Source organism: Falco peregrinus, chromosome 7, assembly GCF_023634155.1.
Source record: "Falco peregrinus isolate bFalPer1 chromosome 7, bFalPer1.pri, whole genome shotgun sequence".
NCBI lineage: Eukaryota > Metazoa > Chordata > Aves > Falconiformes > Falconidae > Falco > Falco peregrinus.
Window position 1 is genome coordinate 46,994,540 of NC_073727.1, and position 22,222 is coordinate 47,016,761.

Consider the following 22,222-nt stretch of genomic DNA (forward strand, 5'->3'; position numbering starts at 1 on the left):
TTCCCTGTTGCACTAAGCAAGGGCAGCACTTATCACAGCATCAAGCCCAGAACCACAGCACGAAAGGGGGAGGAAAGCGCACCAGCCCATTGGGATCTCCACCCGATAAAACCCATTGGATCCTCCACCGCTGCTATACGCTCCCACGGTGGCCTGACGTGCCATATCCTTGAGCCAGCAGAGGGAAGAGGAGAGTGGCAGTGCCAGCAATGGTATCACAAGGATTTAGGTAAGGAACTCGCTGCACACAGCTCACTGAACACCTCAGCACAGCAAAAAAATCCAGTTACTGTCGACCTCAGCTGTATTTGAGCTGGAGTCAGAAGGCAAAAGACACTACATGCTATTTAAAAATCTTTCAGCTCCTAACATTCATAACCAAAATGTTCCAGGGGAAAAAAAAAAAAAAACCCACAAACTTGACACTGTCAGCTGTTTCCATGTAGCAGAGTGCAAAAAACAGATGACCACTGAGCTATAAAGAATCCCAGAGCTTTGCCAAACTTTGCCTCATTGATTAGATGAGACAAGTATCAGATTCAAAACTAGAGTAAGGAAAATGCAACAGGCTTATTAGAGTCAGGCTGTTTATCAGAAGATTAAATAATTCACTGAATCTGACTACTCCCCAGAAAAATATTATTGAATGGATGAAATTAAGTGATTGGTTTTGCTTGCTATTACTGAGGCAATGTAGAGAGCTTGCTGTTAGAGAAAGAAGCAGTTATTACTTCAGCTTTCATTTAATCACACTTCTGATAACAGCTACTTCACATGCAAGAGAGTGGTAATATTATACAGTTCATAACACCAACTTCCACCAGCTCAAAAGCTATTTAAGAAACAAATGTGCAATAAAAAGACAATATGCAAGTACGTGGCATCTACCCAGATTCCTCTTTCCCACTTACATGTGTTGAAAAAGATCCCCTATGAAGCCCCTACTTTGCAAAGGGCTTCCCTCATACATTCTCAAATCGTGCTCCCTTGTCCAGAAGGTGAGGCCACACCTGGGGTACTCTGTGTCCAGTTCTGGGCTCCTCAGTACAAGAGACATGGACACACTAGAGACACTCCAGTGAAGGGTAACAAAGACGATGCAGGGACTGGAGCACCTCACATATGAGGAAAGGCTGAGAGCGCTGGGACTGTTCAGCCTGAAGAGAAGGCTCAGAGGAATCCTATCAGTGGATACTAATACCTGAAGGGAGAAGGTACCAGAGCCAAGCTCTTCTCAGTGGTGCCTAGTGACAGGTCCAGAAACAACGAGCACAAACTGAAACACAGGAGGTTCCCTGAGAACATCAGGAAACACTTTTTTACTGTGAGGGTGACCAAGTGCTGGCACAGGTTGCCCATGGAATTTGTGGAGTCTCTGCCCTTGGAGATATTCAAAAGCCACCTGGACATGGTCCTGGGCAACAAGCCCTAGGTGGCCCTGCTTGAGCACAAGGGGTTGGGACCAGATGACCTCCAGAGGTCCCTGCCAAGCTGAACCATTCTGTGAGTGTGCCTGAAAATCAGTTAGTTCTGTCAGAAAATCAAATTGGTTGGGAAATACTCAACAATCAGAGCATGAGTATCTATAGCAGCTACTCCTCGATTTTCATGCAACATCAGATTTCTCTTCCCTCCCAAATTGCCTAGTTTCAACATTTCCTCAGCCAGTAAGCGGCACACATCCTCAGATTGCAGCTAACTCTCAGTTTCTCCTGCCTCCATGCCTGTTCCTAATGGTAGCAAATGTTTGCTATTGTTCACTTACATATACAGCTACGTCTATTTGCCTGTTGCACAGATGCAGTGATGACTAAAATGACACAACTGGAAAAAAAAACAAAACCACCAGCCCACACACACCACCAAAAGAAAAAAAGGAACAAAAAACCCCTCAACCAACGACAGGTGGTAGTGCTTAGGCCACACTATTTTGTTATTCATTGTAATTTACTTACTGTGATATCTCCCAACAGGCAACACAGAAGAAATCTGTACATTTGTATGGGGGGTTCTGCTAGGAAAGAACAATCAGCTGCAGACATGAAAGGAACTAAGAAGTCAGCAGTTTCACAGATTTTGCCTTACAATATCTGCTGCAACATTTCAGATTATATCAAAGCTGCTATTGCATACCCTTTTCATGGAACTGTAAGACTTAGGGAGAAATAAACATGGCATCAAATCCACCCATCAGGCAGGGATAGATATTCCCTGCAGTGCTATTTTTCCAGTGCTTTATGGAATCTTTATTTTTAGGCATCCTAAGCACTCAGGTTTCCATGACCCACTGACATGAAGTGACCTATTAATTTAAAAATCTTGCTAGCATAACTTCCAGGCTCCTCTCCCACCTCCTCCTCTTTGGAAGCCTTCCACTGGTCATCAACCAATGTTTCTAAGAATAAATACCATGATGACCCAGGTTCTTCCCCCCAAACATCAAGCATTTCTCTGTGCATGAGTCAGGTGCTCTGCTGTTATAAAGGCACAGGTAGCCTGAGTTGCTCTTTCAAGAAACCTCTGCCTCTCCCTGCTGACTCCACAGGGAACCCCTGAAGGAAGGAGTCAGGGCCTTACAGACAAGCCATACACAGTCTAAATCTTGTGTAACTTTCTCAAATCATCTAGACACCTGTTTTTCCCCCTCTTCCCTCCACTAGCTCCCACTTTAAAAAGTATCTTCTTGGCATGGTACTTCCCAATCTGAATGCATTTTCTACAAACTTGTACAGCAGAGAGAGGTCTATCAACATCTCCATCAACATCCCAGCTCCAAGTTCTTGCTGTGTATTTCAAAGTACCTCATCAGCATTTTTCCTTACCTTTTAAGAATGCAAAGACATGGGCTACTCGTGGAACACTTCTTCTAGGACCCCAGTTACTTCTGATTTTCAATGCACAGATTCAGACTACTCCTCTCTAGATGCATGTGAGACAAAAGAGGCAGGAGTATTTGCTTTATAACGCAAGCCACTGAGAAAATAGAACCTGGCTGAAGGAAACAGGACCACCAGCAAGACATGGTTTGGAAACCACCAGCTGCTAAACATGGCCTGGTGTTGTACAGGAACAGATCAACACGAGGACCAGGCAACTACCTGTAAGTACAAGAGGAGTGGAAGGAAAAGGACGTGCTCATATCTTGGAAGGCAGTAAAACAGAGAAAATGAGACCAAAGAAATAGAATACATTGGCACCACATTTAACTCCTTTCTGGTACAAACAAACAAAAAAAATGGCCATACTTAATGCTATCTCCTGCCAATTGCTATGAGATAAAGTCATAACACCACCAATCAATTACTGTAGGCATTCACAAAATTACTGTGTGATCTGAAATTGAAGCCAAAACTGGTATATGTGAGATAATTCTCAAACACTTTCTGAAACAACACCATAAGGCTTGGTTTCCCCTCATCTCCCCATCTGCCCCAACCCCTTCAGGTCTTGTGTCCATTTCAACACAAGTCACTGCCATGGAGCAAAAGTGTACAACTTCATATTCCAAATAGACAATTAAAAAAACAAAAACAAAACACAAAATCTATTCAGAAAAACAATGCAAGTTCTAATCTGCACAAGACTTCCCAAAGTTTAGGAGACCTTACAAGGTAAAAAGACACATCAACAGAATTTAGATTTCAAGAGCAAGCTTTGAATTCTGGGCTGAAACATGATGTAAAAATCTTTGGGATGATCAGTTTCCTCCTGTCATTCTGATCAAAAGCCAAGCAACAACAGAGAATAGCCCCTAGTAGTAATGAGGCAAAAGCTATGAAACATTCACCTATTTTCTACAGATTTGTTGTAAGGAATTTAGAAATACTTATTGTTTAACTACAAGGATGGTTGTAAGGAGCACCTCCTCCTCTGTAAATGTCCAGGACTTTCCAAACTGAAAAAATAAAAGAGGGAAATAGTAAGTCAAATCCCCTTGACTAGATGCTTTTAATCCAGCCACTGGTAGCTCATCTCATGACAGATTTGTCACTTGCCAGCAGTTTGGTGACCTTATATGAGTACAATGTTATGTTGGCATCCTCTCTCTGGGGCAGATGTATTAAACTGAACCAACCATCCCCTTGACCAGTAAAGGTTTTTACAATAAACATTCTCAAGGGTGCTAAAACATACTATTTACATAAGGCAAAGACGCACTGCTTCTTTATTCATACTGCCATGGGCTCCATGATCTCCATCCTAGTCTCCTGATGATTTCTACCCTGAATCATTAAGTGTGATAAGAAGCAAGCTTTGGCAAGCATCCAAGTGTCTGTTTCTAAAGCATTAGTACTCAGAAACTGTAATACAAACCTAATCATTGTGCTTCCAAGCTTACAAACAAAGCCAAACATCTATTTTCCACACAAGAGGGTCTGCTTTCTTCACTGCAGCTCTAAAGAGCAAGAGAGTAAAATAAATTGCAGTCAAATACTTGCTCTCCACTTCCTATCCACCCCTCCACTCTCCAAACATCCTCTAACCCAGATTCTAAAACAAAGAAAAACAAATGCCTCATTATATAAACATAAGTTATGTTTGAAAATCTACTTGCCTGCTCACCAATAACTATGGGGAAACTTTCCTTGGTGAAAAGTCGTGTGTCATCATTTTCCACAGCTTTCACTTGAAAGCTAAAAAAGTAATAATAACAATAAAAAAACCCCAACCACGAGGTTTTAGCTTATGTTTTTGACCCACTGCTGTACCGGTCAGATTAGGTCTTACAGGCAAGCACCCCTACTGCTCAGGGAAAGGCAGCAGCAGTGTGCTCAAGCCTGGTGTTCCCTTCCAACTTAATGGCAACAGGCTACAGACAACTGACATCTCTGAAAAGGGCTGATCCTACTTGCATCATATGTCTGTCATGAACTGTAATGACCTGGAAGGGGCTCTCTCCCCTCAATTCTAAGACAAGAAATCCAGATAAATAGCTAAGAGTGATATAAATCTTTACAGCGAGAACCAAAGAGGAACCTGATTCTCACCAATTTCAAAAGGATTCTTGTCTTTTTCTTGCTCCCATGGTAAGAATGAGCAGCCCCTAAACTCTTGCAAGACTGGATCCAAAATTTACTGCTCCAAAAGCACAACAGCACAGAAGGGGAGTAGGGAGACCTCTTCCACCCACCCAGTTATTCAGGAAAGACAATCCTGTTAGAAAGGGCTGTAAACACATCCTTAAAAAAAAAACTGCCCTGAGTAACAATGCAGTAGTTTATTTGGGTAAGTGTGTTCATACACACTCACATGAGCAGACAGACTGGCTATTCACCCCCTTGGCTGTACTCGCACCAGCGGAAGCACACAAGGCTTCCTTTCACAGCGCTGCGATTTAAAACACTGCTCGCAGGGGGTCAGCAGCAGGTGCAAAGTCACCACTTCCAAAAAAACCCAACCTATAAACAGACCTTTTTGTCCAGCCCAACATGAAAACAAACTCTTAGATCTCACCTGCAAACTTTTATTTGCACAGAAGCACAGCTACGAGACCAAAATAACAAGCAGTGCTCTTTTTGAGTGGGTTACAGAAGCTAGAAGCTAACGATGTGCAAGTACTTTCACATGAGACTAAAACAACCCAGAAAAATTTTGGGCAAGCTTCTATCTCCAAAAAAAGGGGTGATTATAATACAAAACACAATCAAACAATTTCAGTAATTGCAGTTTCTTGCTAGACACAAGAAACATCAGATACTCTCTTGTTATTAATACATTGATTTAAACGATGGGATCAGAAGAAGAGGATGGGGGGGGGTGGGGGGGTGGTGTAAGAATCAATTACCAGCTGGACACAGGGAATAGAAAAGGATACCAGAAAAATATGAGATTCTTCTTATCCCATCATATTTACTGTTTCAAGCTTTTGTGTCAGAACAGTCCTAGGATCATATTCGACTTGTTCAACCATTTCACAGTGTTCCCACCAAAAATCACATCAAAACCAAGTCCCTCTGTTATACCTTCATCCCATGTTCTACAGATTTTGACAATATAGAGCTATACTTAAATAACAAGTGAAAAACTTCCACTTACCGTCACTGCTGATTTCAACATGAGTTATTGATTTCAAAATAGTTTTACCAGCAATTTGTGCAGTAGAGCTAGCACAGATAGTAACCTCAGATCCTTTACTAGAGTTAAAGAGGGGAAAAAAAAAACCAGTCATTTTTTATTTTCCCCACAGAGCATTAAGCGTTGAAGCGTTTGGACAAGTTACTTTTGCTAAAGTCTCCCTTTCTGGCAGCCTTCAATGCTTATTGTTCTTTGTCAAACCCTAAGCAAAAGCCATCTTCCTCCTCCCCAATTTCATATGAAAATATGAGAACCACTGCACCAACCACTTTTTTCCTCCCATGACAGCCATGATTCATTTTGGCCAAGTATTCTCTGATAGAGCACAAAGTGCTTGCCATTCATTTCAGGTGAACGAAGCTTCAAGAAACTGTATTTTTACTTCCATTTTTGCAAACCAAGTCTGAGCAGAACCACTGGAAACAAGAGATAAGTAACACAGTTACATTCTCCTGGAAATTAAGTCTTCCGTATCAGGACACATATAAACCCTTTGGTGAGACTCTGGAAACCAATTATAATTGGAGAGACACTGGAAACCAAGCAATAACTCCTGAAGTAGAACTACACAGAGACTGTGTTAATGAACAGTGGCAATACCCTTGAAAGAAAAGTAGCTGGACCACTTTGCTGGTAGTAGCTGGACTTTGCCTCAGCCTCCACAGGAGCTCTTCCCTCCAACACTATTTGCCTCATCTCTTTGATGTGGCCAAAATCCCTCCATGAAAGGATTTATCACAAGTGTCTTTTTCGTTTAAGTATTTCTATGGCTATGATCACTATCATATCCGAGAATATCACATCCTGTTAGACATTTAGCTTCAAAATGTCCTTTGGACAAAAGGGGACTAAATGCAGACAGAATTAAAACACAACTTGTTCAATGTCACATTAAGTCTGTCAGGGCAAGCAACTGAAGCCTCCCTCATCTCCCCCAAGCCCAAGTGGAGCACTCCATTTAATCAGCAGACTTGCTCTCTCACAGGTGTATATACCACACTGTCATATAACTTGAAAGTAAACCAAAACCAATCACATTTTTGAAAAAGCTGTAGTAATATTCCCTCTCATCAGGAACTGGATTAATCCTTTAAATCCCTTGTCAAAGCTGACAATATGAAACAGAAAAAGTACACATAAATGCTGCATATATGCAATACCTGATTCCCAGAGTCAGATATTGAAAGCAGAAAAAATAAATACTGTCCAATTTTCCAAATATACTTAGAATATCATCACAACACATTCACACAGTCTTAAACATTTTTTGCTATGACTGTACACAGTGTTTTATGACCAGTCAGGTTAACGCAGCCCAGTGACCACTTCATCTTTTTGAAAGGAAAAGGCTTGAGTCAGTAATAAAACAAGGTATATTCTGGTTCTCCGCACAGTATTCCTTGACAGCATCATGCATTAGGTAGAGCTTTGTTAAACTTACCACCAGACAAGCTGGGAGTGATGAGCAAGTCATGCCGCCTTTTAACAAAAGCTACTTGGAGATGAGACACATCTTTTGTCTTCCAAAAAAACTCACTTATAACTTGAAACCTTAGCAACATAAGTGGAAGTCCAAACATACTAAATCTAAAAGATATGTAACACATTCAAAACAGCAAAATGTGGAAGCCCAAAGAGCGCAGAAAAGATATATCACTACAGACTTGTCATTTAGGTTCAGACTATCTTTTCAAGGCTTTAGGAAGCAGCTTCTAAGGTGACCTTTCAGTTCCTTACAACGTTAATGACTTTAAAAATGTAATGAATTCGAAGAGCAACAGAATCAAACAATCCACCAAAAAGCCAGAGAAAAATCAAAATGCTTTGAAGTATGGAAGAGCTCTTTTAAAAACACTATGCATTCGTGAAAACAGTAAGAAAAGAACTATCAATAAGTACGTAATAAGGGCCTTGTTAAAAGCATATTCATTTCAGGAGCAGGCATTGTGTCACCGTTCAGTAAACCTCATTCATAGACCTGACTGTCTTTCCTTAGGTGTTTCTCCTACTCACACACCTGAAGGGCCTTCAAAACTGTAAACAATTCATGATCCATGTGCAAAACAAAACTGGATGAGACAATCCTTTTTGGCCATAAAAAAGCAGCATGCTAGGTGCTTTTATTGTTTAGAAAAGCTTGTCCTGAAGAATTCTGTGCTTTCCATCATTTTAAATATCAATGCAGTATTACCAGAATAAAAATGCCAAATCACACACACACCCCCAAAAAAACACGCAGCTGTTGTCTGTCCCCTCTTTCTACAGTTTAGGAATAAAATTTGTATGCGTAACACTCTCAGTCACTTTTATTGTTTGCTTTGGATCAAAAGATTAAAAAAGTCAGTTTTTCTTTTTTGTCCCTCTCTTAACATATTAACAGGAAAAAGCCAGACACTTCAGAAAAAAAAAAACAAAATACAAAAAACAAACACAAAACATAAACCCACACACACACAATCCCAAAACATCCTACCAAAATAAAGCAAATTCATACTACCTCAATTAAGAAAAGTTTTGCTTTGTGTTTAGTTTTATGTATTTTGAAGATTTTTTGTTACAAATGCCCCCACTCAGATTTCTTTCTGCTTCTTCTGTTTGACAAAATTATGGTTATATTCCCCCAGGTGTCCAAAATAAACATAACTGTTGTGCCAACTTTAAGCCTACAGAGCACATCTGGACAAAAAACCCGAGAGCTTCCAGTGGCAGAAAGAGTAAGAGTAGGGAGCAATTTAGAGATTGTTTGAGGAGCACAACTGGCCACTTAAGTCTTTTGTCTTGCATAGGAAGCCACTGCAGAGGCAACTTCCACATGCAATCAAATCAGTGCACTTGTTGGCTGGCTCCTGGGGAGTTCAACAGGGAAAATGTTCATGTCAATTAAAGAAACAACAAGTTTGCACTGCAAATACTGAAGATCGAAAGTTTTTGCGTTTTTGGTTTTTTTTTTTATTGGCCATTAGAGGGTTGATACCAGCCCTTGGAAATACTCATTTCTGTATTTTGAAGCATGTGTATGTTACAAGCCAAAGCAGGGAAGAATAAAGTAATGCAAAACCATCACAGTTGCAGGGGAATATAGTCCCCAGTGCATTCCCCAAAAGCCCCAAAAGCTGTTCAAGATTTACGATTTCTGCCTTACTCATCTAAGGGAAGACTCTTCTCACTTCCTCCCACTGCTGGAGTTGGTTTTTGATTAGTGAGCCAGGATTACCTTGGCAGAATCAACAAACAAGACCTCATTTGTGCAAATCCCAATACTCCAGTTTATTACTGGAAAGCCTGGCAGTTTTTATACTTTCTTGTATTTTGGAGCTCGTAGATGGCTCAGGACTGGTGTGCACCCCCATACAGCAAATTTAAGCCTACTGCCAACAGATGTGCTTTTAAGTATCTTCCACAGATCCTTCAGAAAAAAACCACTAACGTCCATGCCCCCACCGATTACATGACGAAAACCAGGGCTCTAGATCCATCCTGCTGGGATAACTACAGTGTGAAACTTGTGCTGTGTTATCATAAACCAGAGCCAGAATAGACAGCAGAAACCATGAGCTTTCTGCAGACCTTTATGTCCTCTGAACTATTATAAGCTTGAAGTCAGAATGGGATAAATAATGAAGCACAGTCTCCTATCTACTACTCTGCTCTCATTTGCTCCATATGACTCTGGTAAAGTCTTATAAATGAGAAGAGATGGCAATGCAAAGTGGAAATACTGAATACCTTCTCCCATACAAACTACCATAATGTTTTTTCCGAGATTCTCCCTGATCAGTATAGCTATCATATACAAAAAGCAAGATGCATGCAGACAAGACATCAGAGAAGCTGCTCTGGAAGAAAAAGAATTTACTAATACTCTGAATATTCTGAAAATATACTCATCCCCCATCTCCATCAAATAAAACTTCATAGAACTAGCAAATTTTTACACTTAATTCCTCTGAAAAGAAACCTACACCACCTCCTCCTCCTCTACAGGGTATGATGCAGGCCTTAAGAATAAAATGAGTTCTCCAACCCCAGTGTTTTCATGCTGCCTTGATCTTTTATGCACACACCTGCCTGATGCAGGTGTGACTTCTATTCTGATCGCTACTGAAGTTTTCTGTTGTTACTTAGGAACATCTTTTCAAGTCCTGAGGTAAAAAAAATCCAAGCATGCCCTCCAGAGTAACATAACTAACCACAAGCAACACACTGAAACCTCCAACGTAAATAAAAAACCCAAAGTCCGTCGATATGACCCCTCTCCGCACTGCAGAGGCTACAAAGCGGTTAAACAGAGAAATCACTTCTTTTAGGCTAGCCCTTCTTGGTTCTTGTAGATTAAAATGCAATAAGGGTGACTGCAAAATTTACTTACTGAAACATGGTTGTTTTTGGGGGGGCGATTTAAATTTTAACACCATAAATTGTGGGTTGGAAGGACTGGAAGGTAAGAGTTGCTTGTACACTGGATCTGTGGCTTCAGGGGGAAAGTTTGATAATTTTTTTTTAACGGCATGAGACTTGACTAGCCCAAGTGTTGTATAAAACAAACATATGTAGGGCTTTGCTAGTTAGCAGGACTGGATGTCTAAGACCTATTCATCTCCAAGCAGTTCTGTTAGTTCCCTGGAAGACAATGAGACTACGGGTTACAAAAAACCTGTTCATAATCTGCAGACCTTACCAGCTGGATAGCTCAAGGAGTATACACCACTCTTGCAAAATCTACACTCAGTACAAAAAGAAAATAAATTAAAATCTTTAGCAATGTCATCCACACGGATCAACTTTGAAAACCCAAGTAAAACTGTATACCAAGGAAGTGTAAAATTACTTTAAGTAGTAGCATGCAAACAGGCACCTTAGCATCCAAAGTATGTTCCGCTTCTCTGCGGAGGCAGCAGCACAGTTTGCTTAGTGCGTACTAGGACTCCAACCACAAGGTCTCTGCTTCCCTCTCAACCACTGGTCTGCTGCAGGATGTTAGATTAAGTCCTTGTCTCCCCAGCATCCCAGGTGACCCAGTGCTGTGCTTTTACCCAGCCAGTAACTAAGTACCACACAGCTGCTCGCTCACTCCCCCACCCCCCCAAGGGATGGGGAAAAGAATCAGAAAGGAATGTAGAACTCAAGGGTTGAGATAAGATCAATTTAATAACTGAAATAAAATCAAAACCCACTAAGTTAGAATGAAAAGGAGGGAGAAGGGAAGAGGAATGAAATCCCAAGGGAAGGGAGAAAAGAAAACAAGCGATGCAAAATACAATTTCCCACCACCCACTCAGCAATGCCCAGCCAGTCCCTGAGCAGGGATCAGCCAGTCCCAGCCACCACCACCACCCCCAGTTTATATACCGAGCATGACATCCCATGGTATGGAATATCCCTTTGGCTAGTTTGGGTTAGCGGTCCTGGCTGTGTCCCCTCCCAGCTTCTTGTGCCCCTCCAGCCCTCTCACTGGAGGGCCCAAGAAACAGAAAAAGTCCTTGACTTGGTATAAGCATTACCCAGCAACAACTAAAAATATCAGTGTTCCATCAACATTGCTCTCAGACAAAGTCCAGAACACAGTACTTCACCAGCCACTAAGAAAAAAATATAACTATCCCAGACAAAACCAGGACACCCAGGCACAGAGAGGATATTCCTATACTAATTGATCTAATGAGTGCAGAAGTTCATTAACAGGTAGATATTAACAGATGTCTACCTTCTCCTGAGAGAATCCGACACTTCAAAGAAACCCCAAACCATTTTCAAATAAGACTGCACTCCTTCCCCAAAGACTCCTCACATTCCGACATTCACAATAAAGGCTTTTCTGCACTTGCCGAGCACCTCACAAAAATTATCATGACCCATTCACCAAAATGCAGTGGTTTCCAAGCCTTTCATCTTCAAGTCTCAGAAGATTTTCCAGCAGCCACACAACTACTGGCTAGCGTGGTTAGGGTAGTAGATCCTAGTTTTATTTCCTGAATCCCTCAGAAACAGTCAGGAGGCCACTAAGTGAGAAGCTGTGTAATCCTGTCTCTCTCGCAGTCTGTTCCCACACAAGCCAAACAACAGTCATCCTTGATGAAGATAAAAATTCAGAAAATTAGTTATCAGCTTCCCTCTGAAAACTAGAGATCTGTGTTTGATCCCATTAAAAAGTCAATTTTAAGCAAAATCTGCTTCTGCCTTGGTGGAAAATCTGTCTGTTTCCTCTCCAGTGAAGGAATTTCTTCCTAATTGCCACATTAAAGGAAGAAAAGAAAAAAAGTCATTAAAACTCAAGCCAAAAAGGCAACACTCTGTTGTGTTTGGTAAGTAATACTCAAAGTGTTTCTTCTCCTGCTTTCACATGAATTTTCACTGATTTTTTTTTCTCCAGTTACAGTGGAATCACAGCATAATATGAACTGTAAGTGACTTCTGTTCACCTGGTGCTACTCTAACAAAACAGGGACAAATTGACTTGGGTTGCTTGGGGCCTTGTCCAGCTCTGTTCTGAATATCTGCAAGGACATCTCAACCTCTCTAGGTAGCCTGTTCCAACATCTGACCACTCTCACACTGGAATTCTTTTCCCTAATATCTCACTGGTATTTCCCTTGTTGCAACTTATTGCCTGTTGCCCCTTGTCCTACTGCCGTCCACCTCCCAGAAGAGCTTGTCTGTGTCCTCTCCATACCCCCTCATCAGTTAAGACACGGGATAGTTTTCCCTTAAAGAAAAGCAACACAGGCACACTTGTATTCCCAAGATGTTCATAAAATATGTACACACAGGTAAGGATTTTCAGCTTATTTTTCTGAAATACAAGTACTGTATTTTTGTTTGCAACCTAACACCATCTCTTACGGCTTGCCCTTCTACAGCCTGTACCGCCAAAGGCTCACCTTCACAGACAAGTAACACAGATCAGCTAATGTGGTAAAAACTCACACTGGGAATTACTCCGCAGTAATCCTCCTGCACAGAGATACCCTCAGGTTTTGTTCCCTATTTGAACTAGCCCTGCCAGCCTGTGGTACTTACACCACCGCACCACACACTCTGGTTTTTGCAACTTCTCAGTTCTGCAGGGAAGCGACATGGAAACGGGGCACAACGCAAAACCCACGTGCAAACTCGCGGTCAGCATGAGGATGTCGCCTGCAGACCGCAGCGCGGGGCCCGCACCGCGGCACCGGGACACCTCCTGCGGCAAAGCACCGGAGCCCGCCCGGAGCGCTGCTGCCCCGGCGCTGCCAGCACGCCGGTCTCTCCAGGAGCGCGTCGGCCGCACACGGGTGATGCTTGGCTCACACAGCACATGCGTCTGGGGTTTTGGGGTTGGCTGTTGGTTGTTTTTCCAGCAGGATCTTCTGCCGAGCCACCCGTAACGCCGCTCCTCCCCTCCGGGGCCCGGCCCGCACCTGAGCGGGGCGGGGAGGCGCTGGCCGGGCTGCAACGCCCGAGCCCCGGCGCGACCCGCGGGCAGCGAGCGCTGCCTCCGCCGCGCCTCACGCCGACCTGACGGCAGAGGCAGCCGGCGGGCTGCCGCGCTCCGCGACGGCCACCGGGCAGACAAAGAGCCCCCCCGGCCACAGGTTCCTTGGCTCCGAGGACGGGTCTCAAGGGGGCTCTACCCCTCCCCTAAATTAACTTCTGAGAGGGCGCACCCCGCTGCCAGGGCGCCGCCGGCCCTTCCCACCCCGGGGTCAGCCCTCACCGTCCCTCCCGCCGCCCCCCATGCCGCTCCCGCCGCCCGGGAAGCCGGAGGGCTCCGCGGCCGACCACCCTCCCCTGCCGCCGGAGGGAGGCCCCAGCCCAGCAGCCGCGGGGGGCGAGGAGGAGCCGCAACAAGTCCCCGCCGCCGCCAGCCGCCCTTACCCAGATAGTGCCGCAGGTCCAGCAGAAAGTGCGGGGGCCCCCCGTTGAGCTGGTAGAAGAGGGAGCCCAGGCAGAAGAGCAGCAGGGCGGCCATGCAGAAGCCGTAGTCGCGCAGCGAGAGGAAGGGCAGCAGCGAGAGGGGCCGCCGCCTCTTCCAGCCCCCGCCCTGGCCCGGGCCCGGGCCCCCTCCCGCCGCCGCCGCCGCCGCCACCGCGGGGGGCCGGGGCGCCGGGCAGTCCCCGCCACCGTGCTGCTGCTTCTTCTTCATCCTCCCCTTCGCCGCCTCCGGGTCACGCAGCCCGCCGGGGAAAGCGCATCCTCCATCCGCCTGTTCGGCTCCGGCTGCCCGCGGCGGGGAAAGTTCCCGGCAGCTCAGGGGACCCGTCCCGTCCCCATCGCCGGCTGCCCGCGGCAGGCGAGAGTCCCCGGCGCTGCGGCGGCGGCGGTCGCTGCTGCGGAGCGCCGCTAAGGGGAGGGGAAGGAGGTGGTCACCATCCCGCTCCCTGGGGCTCCTCTCCTCCTCCGCCGCCGCTCTCGCTCCCTCTCTCCACTCGGCCTCTCGCTCCGGTGTCAAGTTACAGCCAGCGCTCCGCCGCCGGCCGCCTGCGACTCGCGGCCGACTTGTGCGTGCCGCCCGGCCCCGCCGCCCCCGGCCGCGCCGCCCACCCCAGCCCGCCCCGGCCCCGGCCCCGGCCCGGCCCGCCTCGGCCTCCGCTCCCCGCGACGCGCCCGTTGCCTCCGCGCGAGCGACCCCTGCGGGCGCCGCCGCCGCCCCGCCGGCCTGACTGCGGCGGGGCCCGGCCCGCCCCGGCCGCCCCGACCCACCTGCCCCGGCCCGCCCCCGCCGCCCCGCTGTCCTGCCGCGGGGCGCCTCGCTATCCCCGGCCGCAGGGCCCTACCCTCGCAGCCGGGCCGGCGGGGAGCAGCGGGCGGGCCCTGCACTGCGCCCCGGCCCCCTGCCGCGCCGCTCCCGCTCGGGCGGGCCCGGGGTCTCGCCAGGCCACTCGCCCACATGAGGGCCACCGAGCTGGCCTTGCAGGGGTGGTAGCTATGGTGGCTTGGGCAAGTAACACGGCATTAAGGTCCGGCACCTTTATAGTCGTGCAGCATCGTCCGTGGGGGCAGAGGGGGACTGCTCTTCTCATTGTAGCTTTGCCGGGACGGTTGAAGCGGGGTAGTTGTCTGCTGGGGATATGGCTTTAGGCAAGCACAGAAATTACAAAATTAAAATTGCTCATGCAACCTTAGTTTGACCCCCTTGTACATATGGTGTATGATACAGCCTCTAATTACTTGATAATACTATTTTTCCTAGAGAACCACTTCCCACCATGCATAGGGTGAGCTGCGCTCGCTCAGCACTGAGCTCTTAATAGCTTCATCCTCTTTATAAAACATATGTCCCCAATATGTCCTGATGGCTTATTTGGAGCTATTCTTGTCCTTGGGCATTGTCTGATGTAGAAATACATTTCATTCCCTCATGCAGCTGCATTGCCAGCACAGCAGTGGAGGGAGGAGGGCTTGGGGTGCTGCTGCCACTTCATCGTTCCGTGTGATGGACCTGGCTGGAAGCAGCAGGACGGCTTCCCCAGGATCCTGCTCACAGGATCACACGAGACTCTTCATTTCTAAGCAACAGCAAGTTCTGTCCACTGTGGTTTGGGAGAAAAGTAGGAAATCATGACCCAAGTGCAACTCGCCAGGTCAGAAATTAAAAGGCAATCACCCTTTTCCTTTTTAGGCTTAAAAAATAAATCCTGATGTAGGGGGCCTGACTCATAATCTTTGCGCACTTGCAGCTGGAAATTTTGCTCAGGAGACTGCATTCAGATGGTTTTGCCACTTATGCTTGGGTAAATGCCTGAATCTTACCTACAGTACTGGCTTTGTTTTGTTGCTTGCATCCAGCAGCAAAGGGCATCTGCTGAAATATGGAAATTAATCTTGCTGGTATGGACAAGAGCATGAACCCAGAATCTGACAATAAATAATCAATTCCATTGCATTCCCTGATAAAAAATATCCTCATACTGGCTAAGACGGCAGACCACCTTAGATAGTTTGGTGAGGAATCTACCAGTTTTAGTTACACAGTTCTATGGCATCACTGCACAGAACCTTCCCAATCTTACACAAAACCTGTAGCAAAGACAAAGTTAGGAATGACACTTCATTTTTGAAAAAGAGAAAAGTAATATGATGCAAAAAGTGAGTCCTCTTTGCGCTAGTGTTCAGGGGAAAAAAAAAGGGGGGGGGAGGAAAAAAAGAGAAAAAGGTAAATCTTTAGGACTGCAGTTCACTTTAAACATAAATATCCAACTATTTTCACCAGATAAAAGTCATAACTCTAGTTGCACAGTTAAACTACTACTTCTTAACTCTCATGAATGCTGCTTTGAAACACTTATGGAGTATTGGGGGCTTACTTAACATGTGCTGCTTCCGTGGACATTTTAAATTGTTTTATATTCTTTTGAATACTTCCATATCTAATGGCTTGTTTGAATGACCAGACTGCAGATTTGTTTAGCAGTACTAGTTGCTGTTGCAGATGAGAAGCAAGTAAGGACTTACACTGAATGTTTGAGAAAAATGGAGCCTTTGATGAGAAGACAGACACCACCTGTAAGATGAATCAATAAATCTTTATTTTTCTGGTTGCAAAGAATGTCTTTGATCTCTAGGAAGAGATTTTAAAAAAAATAAAATGGGAAAACAGACCAATCAATTGAGTAAAATTTAAGTGGGAAGACTGTACTGTTGAGAGAGTTCTTGCCATGTTTCTAAGCACCAACAGATAAAAAATTATCTTGGGAGGAAGAAGACATGGAAATCTTTGTTGCTGGAATATATACTTAAATGGATAAGTTAGCTGTAAAATTAGTTACTTTCACTTACATGAACTATCACACCTATGTTATACTATCATTTAGAATGCCTAAATCAAATGAGAGTAACGAGCAGGAACATAAACACTGTTTACTTTGTGCTATGGCTTGATACAGTGCAATTGTTTCCCTATTTTTAATTCCCCTGTTACTCATATAATGAAAACAGTATGATTTTCATGCATAGCATAAAGCAATTAAAACATACTTACACCCTTAACTTCGTACATTCCCACTCACACAAAAATACCCTAAGAATCCAAAACACAAACCCCACATTAAAGGAATATTACAGTTGAAAAGCCAAGTGTCGACACTTTGGGATAATCCAAAGGTAAGATTTTTCAGAGAAACTTGTTTTGACCTGTGGAGCATATGACTTACAACTTAGCCTTTTGTTGTGTGATGATACTGTTTTGCTCAGAGGACCATTCCCTTGTACCGTGTATAGGACAGACACTGTTCACTGAATGTGTGAATTTATTTTTAATCTCCTTGTTCAACATATGTCCTCAGGCTTTGTTTAAAGCTATTTAAATCCTACTTGTAATGTGGAATTATTAATGTTATAGCAGGCTTTTCTACAGCATTCATTGTTACAGTACTTTGAGCATATGATGAATGCTTATGAATTACTTTCATAAGATGTAGCTCATATCACCATTTTACTGATTGGGAAATGAGACACAGAGAGATTAAGGTTAAATGTGTCTATTAATTTTGGTTGCCAGCCTTGAGATGACAGGGGTTTGCCTTGGTGAAATAGTTAGCATTATGCAGCACTTTGTATGTTCGAAGCATAGCTCCCTTTGACTTCAGACACAGCTGTGAATGCTAACTACTCCTGCAAATCAGACCCCAGGCTCTCAAACTCAACACCAAGCATAATAAGAGCACTGAGTGGCCACCTGTAGTTCAAGTAATCCGCCTGACATCATATAGGAGTGCTCTGGTGCTAGCAGACACAGAATCAATCATTTTCAAAGTAATATTCACTGCAGCAGTCCTTATCCTCTGCCTGCCTTGACCTTGTCCCACTCTTCTTTTTCCTCCTCTCCTAGATCTAGTCTCAGCTCCAGGATCTTTGTACAAATCTTGTTTCCTTCCGTGACCTCATCCAGTCCAGGTCCAGCTTTTGCTCAGACTGAACCCCCTTCCCAGCTGCAACGGTTCCAGCAAGAAGGATATCGCAAACACAGAGGCATTTCCCCACTCCTGGAAGAGGACGCTCCATACAATCAAAGGAGTGGAGAAGATAGCTGCCAAAAATTTCCAAGTGGGTCCACATTGGTGCTGTGCTAGAGATTCCTGAGCTGATTTGTCACTCCAAATTCATGGATTCAGAAACAAGTTCAATGAGAGAGATAAAGAGCCTATGTGGAGGCTGTGTGGCTGGCAGTACTCAACAGGGAGGCTCATTTGGACACATCAGCATGGGTTACCCACTGGCTAGTCAGTTCTGCTACTCAGCCAGCCTGGACGTAACATAGCGTCTTGCCAAATGGACTGTGCCCTCATGATTACGAGCCTACATCACTAGTATCTTGTGAATGGCTGCACCAGGCTACTGGGGTGCTGCAGCTCTCTGTTACTGAGCGCACATTATCTGAGGCTACAGAGAGGTCTCTAGTCTTCCACGGGAACAGCAAAAACCATACGCCTAAAAACCAAAGACCAATGCTCCAAGGAACAGATGTACTATGATTTCCCATTTTTGCAGTGGTAGGATTTTCTTTGAAACATAGGCAAAACATCTGTCCCTTATTCTTAGAAACATCTGAACATTTTTTGTTGAAATTTTTTAAATAAATTATCTAAATAAATTCTCATTAAGCAAAATTCCCCAGCTGGGATATTTCAGAATAGGCAGTTTGCAAAGGTATAAATAACTAGAAAGGGATAAGATACAGCCTGGGACCTAATTTTCATAAAACAGTAAGGACAGAGGAAATTTAGATGCAAAGTTTCACTGAGTAAAGGTTCACTGGTATAAAAGAATAACAATATAATGTCACCTGAGAAGCATCCATGAAAGATTACAGCTTTAGATTCCACCAGCACTCTCTGTGATTCAGAAAGGGTTCAGAGCCTAACAGAGTAATTGATGGCAACTGTGCAGGCTTTATTTTCCTTTATTCAGCAATAGTTGATAATTTGATGGGGATGCAATAAGGGTGCACCATACCCTTTAATTTCATGCTTATAGAATGCTTGCAAGTTTCATCTGCCTTGACTGAACTGGAATTGCAGCCCTGTGCTGGCTGGTTATATTCATTTCTGTCCTTTGTGGCAGGTTCTGGGAAAAATATGACAGCGAATATCTGAAAACAAGGAAATGAGCTTGTGTACCAGATGGATACAACTTAGCGACACTCTGATGGAGCAAGTTCACTTCAGAAGAGGTATTTATAATTTGTAATTGAAATAGTACTGGAATTACATGAGTATGTTCTGTTGACTTCACTTGGAGTGTGATGGATTTATCTAAAGGAATTTATATTAATACCTTGGCATTGCTGGCTATCTCCAGCGAAGGGCTACTCACAGGCCTATGCAAACTCCCGATACCACTGTTTTTGTTTGCTTAATTTTCACAGAAAATGGGAAATGAGAATTCACCCAGGATGCTTTCCTTTTTAATCAGTATGTGTATCATTCTGGAGAGGCAGTTGAAGCTAGAGGTACAAGAGAATGTTGTATAATGTATAGTCTTGATGATCAATCCTTTCCTCTCATAAATATCCACTCAGAACTCCCCAACTGAGTTTCCTTTTACTTTCTGTTCTTCTTGTATTGATTTTCCAATAACAGTCTAATTCCTGCATTTGCCTGCAGAAACCACTAATAGAAGGGCAGAAGTTTCAATGTGTAAACAGGAATTTTCACACAACAGACCCATTAAAAGCTACATTTGTTTAGACAGTTAACAGAGTAACACCATACAATGTACTGAACAGATTTAGACATGTAAAGATGCAGACAGTCACATGGGGAAAATACAATACTGGTGCTAATTAGGCACTAATTAAAGTAGATAGTTAGACACTTATATCTAAATCCAGGAAATGCAAAAATATGTTAGAAACACGCAGTTACCTCCAACATAGCTGGTGCCTTGCATGTGACCCCACGTAGAACTACACCATTGTAATACCTGGGAGCAGCAGAGCCAGGTTAGCACAGAGCTGTCAGCAGGATTAGCCAGGGTGGGCAGGGAGCCATCCCAGCACTGGTTTGCCTCAGCCCGCCTCAGAGACATTTTACAGCTCTTCATAGTACGCCACATTTGGTAGCACAGGGGAGAACTTCGGAGAGAAATAAGCTAACGCACTGAGGTGCTTTGGTGTCGCAGGTGGAAGCACTGTGGGAGGATAAAACAGCCATCTAGTCTATATGAAACCACAATCCACATTGCTGAAACTACTCCTGAAATTAATATTCTAGCTCCTAATAGTAACACCATCACTGCTGTTTTGCAAAATAAGGCAGACATACAAATGAGGTCTCTCTTTCCCACAGGTGAGGGCTCCAACCAGTGTGAGAAGGCTTTCCGACTGGTTTGGCATTTGGTTTTAGTGGTTTGGAGGCAAGGGGTTGGGGAAGGTAAGGGAGAAGGAAGGTGAAAGGTCAAAGTGAAAAGAAGTTAAAGAAAGAAATGGGAAACAGGTTCATATGAGGGCCTGAAAGAGTGGTGCACTGTTGCAGCACAAACAAACCAGCAGGCTGCAACGAGGCTTTTACCATAGGTCAGATTCTACTGTCTGTGCTGTATCTCCTTCCTCCAGAGACCAGATCACACTGCTCCTCCTCCACCCAACCCCCTCTCCCACAATCCTCAGGGCTATTTAACCACTTAGTGGAACGAGCTACAGCTGCACAGCATCCATGTCAATCAACCCACTGCCTCTGAGGCAAGGCCACAGCTGCGTATTATCAATGCTAATCAACCCACTGCCTGCATTCCTCTACAGTGCACCAAAGATGGAAACAGAAAAGATCCTACACCTAGTGTGACATGCAAGATGGAGAGGTGACTTGTACTTTTACAGGGGAGAAGAAAGAAATTCTTCCCTAGTGGGGTGGGGAAAACAGCACCTGATATGATGCATTTAATGCTTAGTCTCAGATTCTGGGTGGGATTTTCGAAGGCAGCTCTCTGAACAACTGGTGGTCTAAATCCCTTAGTAAATTTTGCCCTGTGTTTTTTCAGTTTATCTCAGACTTTATATATGAAACGATTCCCAAGCTGAAAGTTGCTTTACTGAATTATTCATAGACAGATTGCATGTAATCAAAGTATTTCAGAAAAACTGTTTGTTCACATATCAAAAAGCCAGCAAATGTCAAGCTCTTTAGCATGGATCCTTCACTTGGTAAAGTGGTATTCACCAAAACCAGAGTTATGCATTGGCTGCTTTTGCATAGTCTGCCACAGGTATGTCATTACGTATGTTAGATTAAGTTTTGGAAAATGCAATGTACAAAGAAGGGACCGACTCATAAGATTAAGTTTATTGTAATGTTTGTAAATGAGGTCACCTCATCTTCTAACCTCCTACATGAGTGGTGGCCGCACAGCACGTGCTGCATGAAACTGCCTTTGCTCTTCCTTCAGCTAGCAATGCCCTGCCGCTTCCAACCCCAAAGCAGAAATACATCGTATTTCAGATGATACAAACTTTACTTGTGAGCTACAGTGGAGGGAATGTCCTTCAGAACTGTTTGCCTTTGCTAAATAGGTAACTTGGCCTTTCAGGTACTGAGTTTTATCAGCAAATGTTTAACTGTAGAGTGGTGATATATCACTGAGAACTGAAATGGAAGGTCAAAATCTAAAAACCTCAAACCAACGGAGTAATACGCAGACTTCTGGAATAATACCTGATAATTCTGCCAGGACTGGAAGAGAGTGGTGCACCAAAGGTGAAGACACTGCCCTGTATACAATTATTCACACACACATATATGAAGTAGCTATAGGTGTAAAATGCTGACTTACACTAGTTCAGGCAGCTTATTGCAACAGCTCAGAGAGTTCTTTTTCTAACTTAGCTTTGACTCATTTCCCAGACAGTTCCATATATAACCTTGGCTTCCTATACTTTCCCTGCCACATGCACATTCAAACCTGAAAGTTTTTAAGTTGTATGTAAAAATTCATTTTGATTCTGTGCAATCAGATGGGGAGTTTTATTCAGTGTCAGCTTGCAGAATAACTGTGGGAAATATGGAACTTTTAATTTTTTAAATTCATTAAGAATATCTCTCCTGTAAATAGCTCATTCTTGTTACTCTTGCAGTTTCATGTTCTTGTTAAAATGTGAAATATACAAAGCAGTGAGTAGATCTGCATATCATAAATTATTTCCCCCAGTTTTAAATTAGATTCTTTGGCAACAGTA

General features: G+C 44.1%; 1 protein-coding gene across 1 annotated transcript in view; it reads right to left on the reverse strand.

The window, feature by feature from the left end:
- Positions 1-14,569, reverse strand: part of UST (uronyl 2-sulfotransferase) — a 166,323-nt gene extending 151,754 nt beyond the window's left edge. Inside the window, exon 1 of the mRNA XM_055810885.1 lies at positions 13,930-14,569. Coding sequence (XP_055666860.1) covers positions 13,930-14,197 — 268 coding nt within the window. The 5' untranslated portion in view covers positions 14,198-14,569. The remainder of the gene's footprint in view (positions 1-13,929) is intronic.
- Between the last annotated feature and the right edge of the window lie 7,653 nt (positions 14,570-22,222).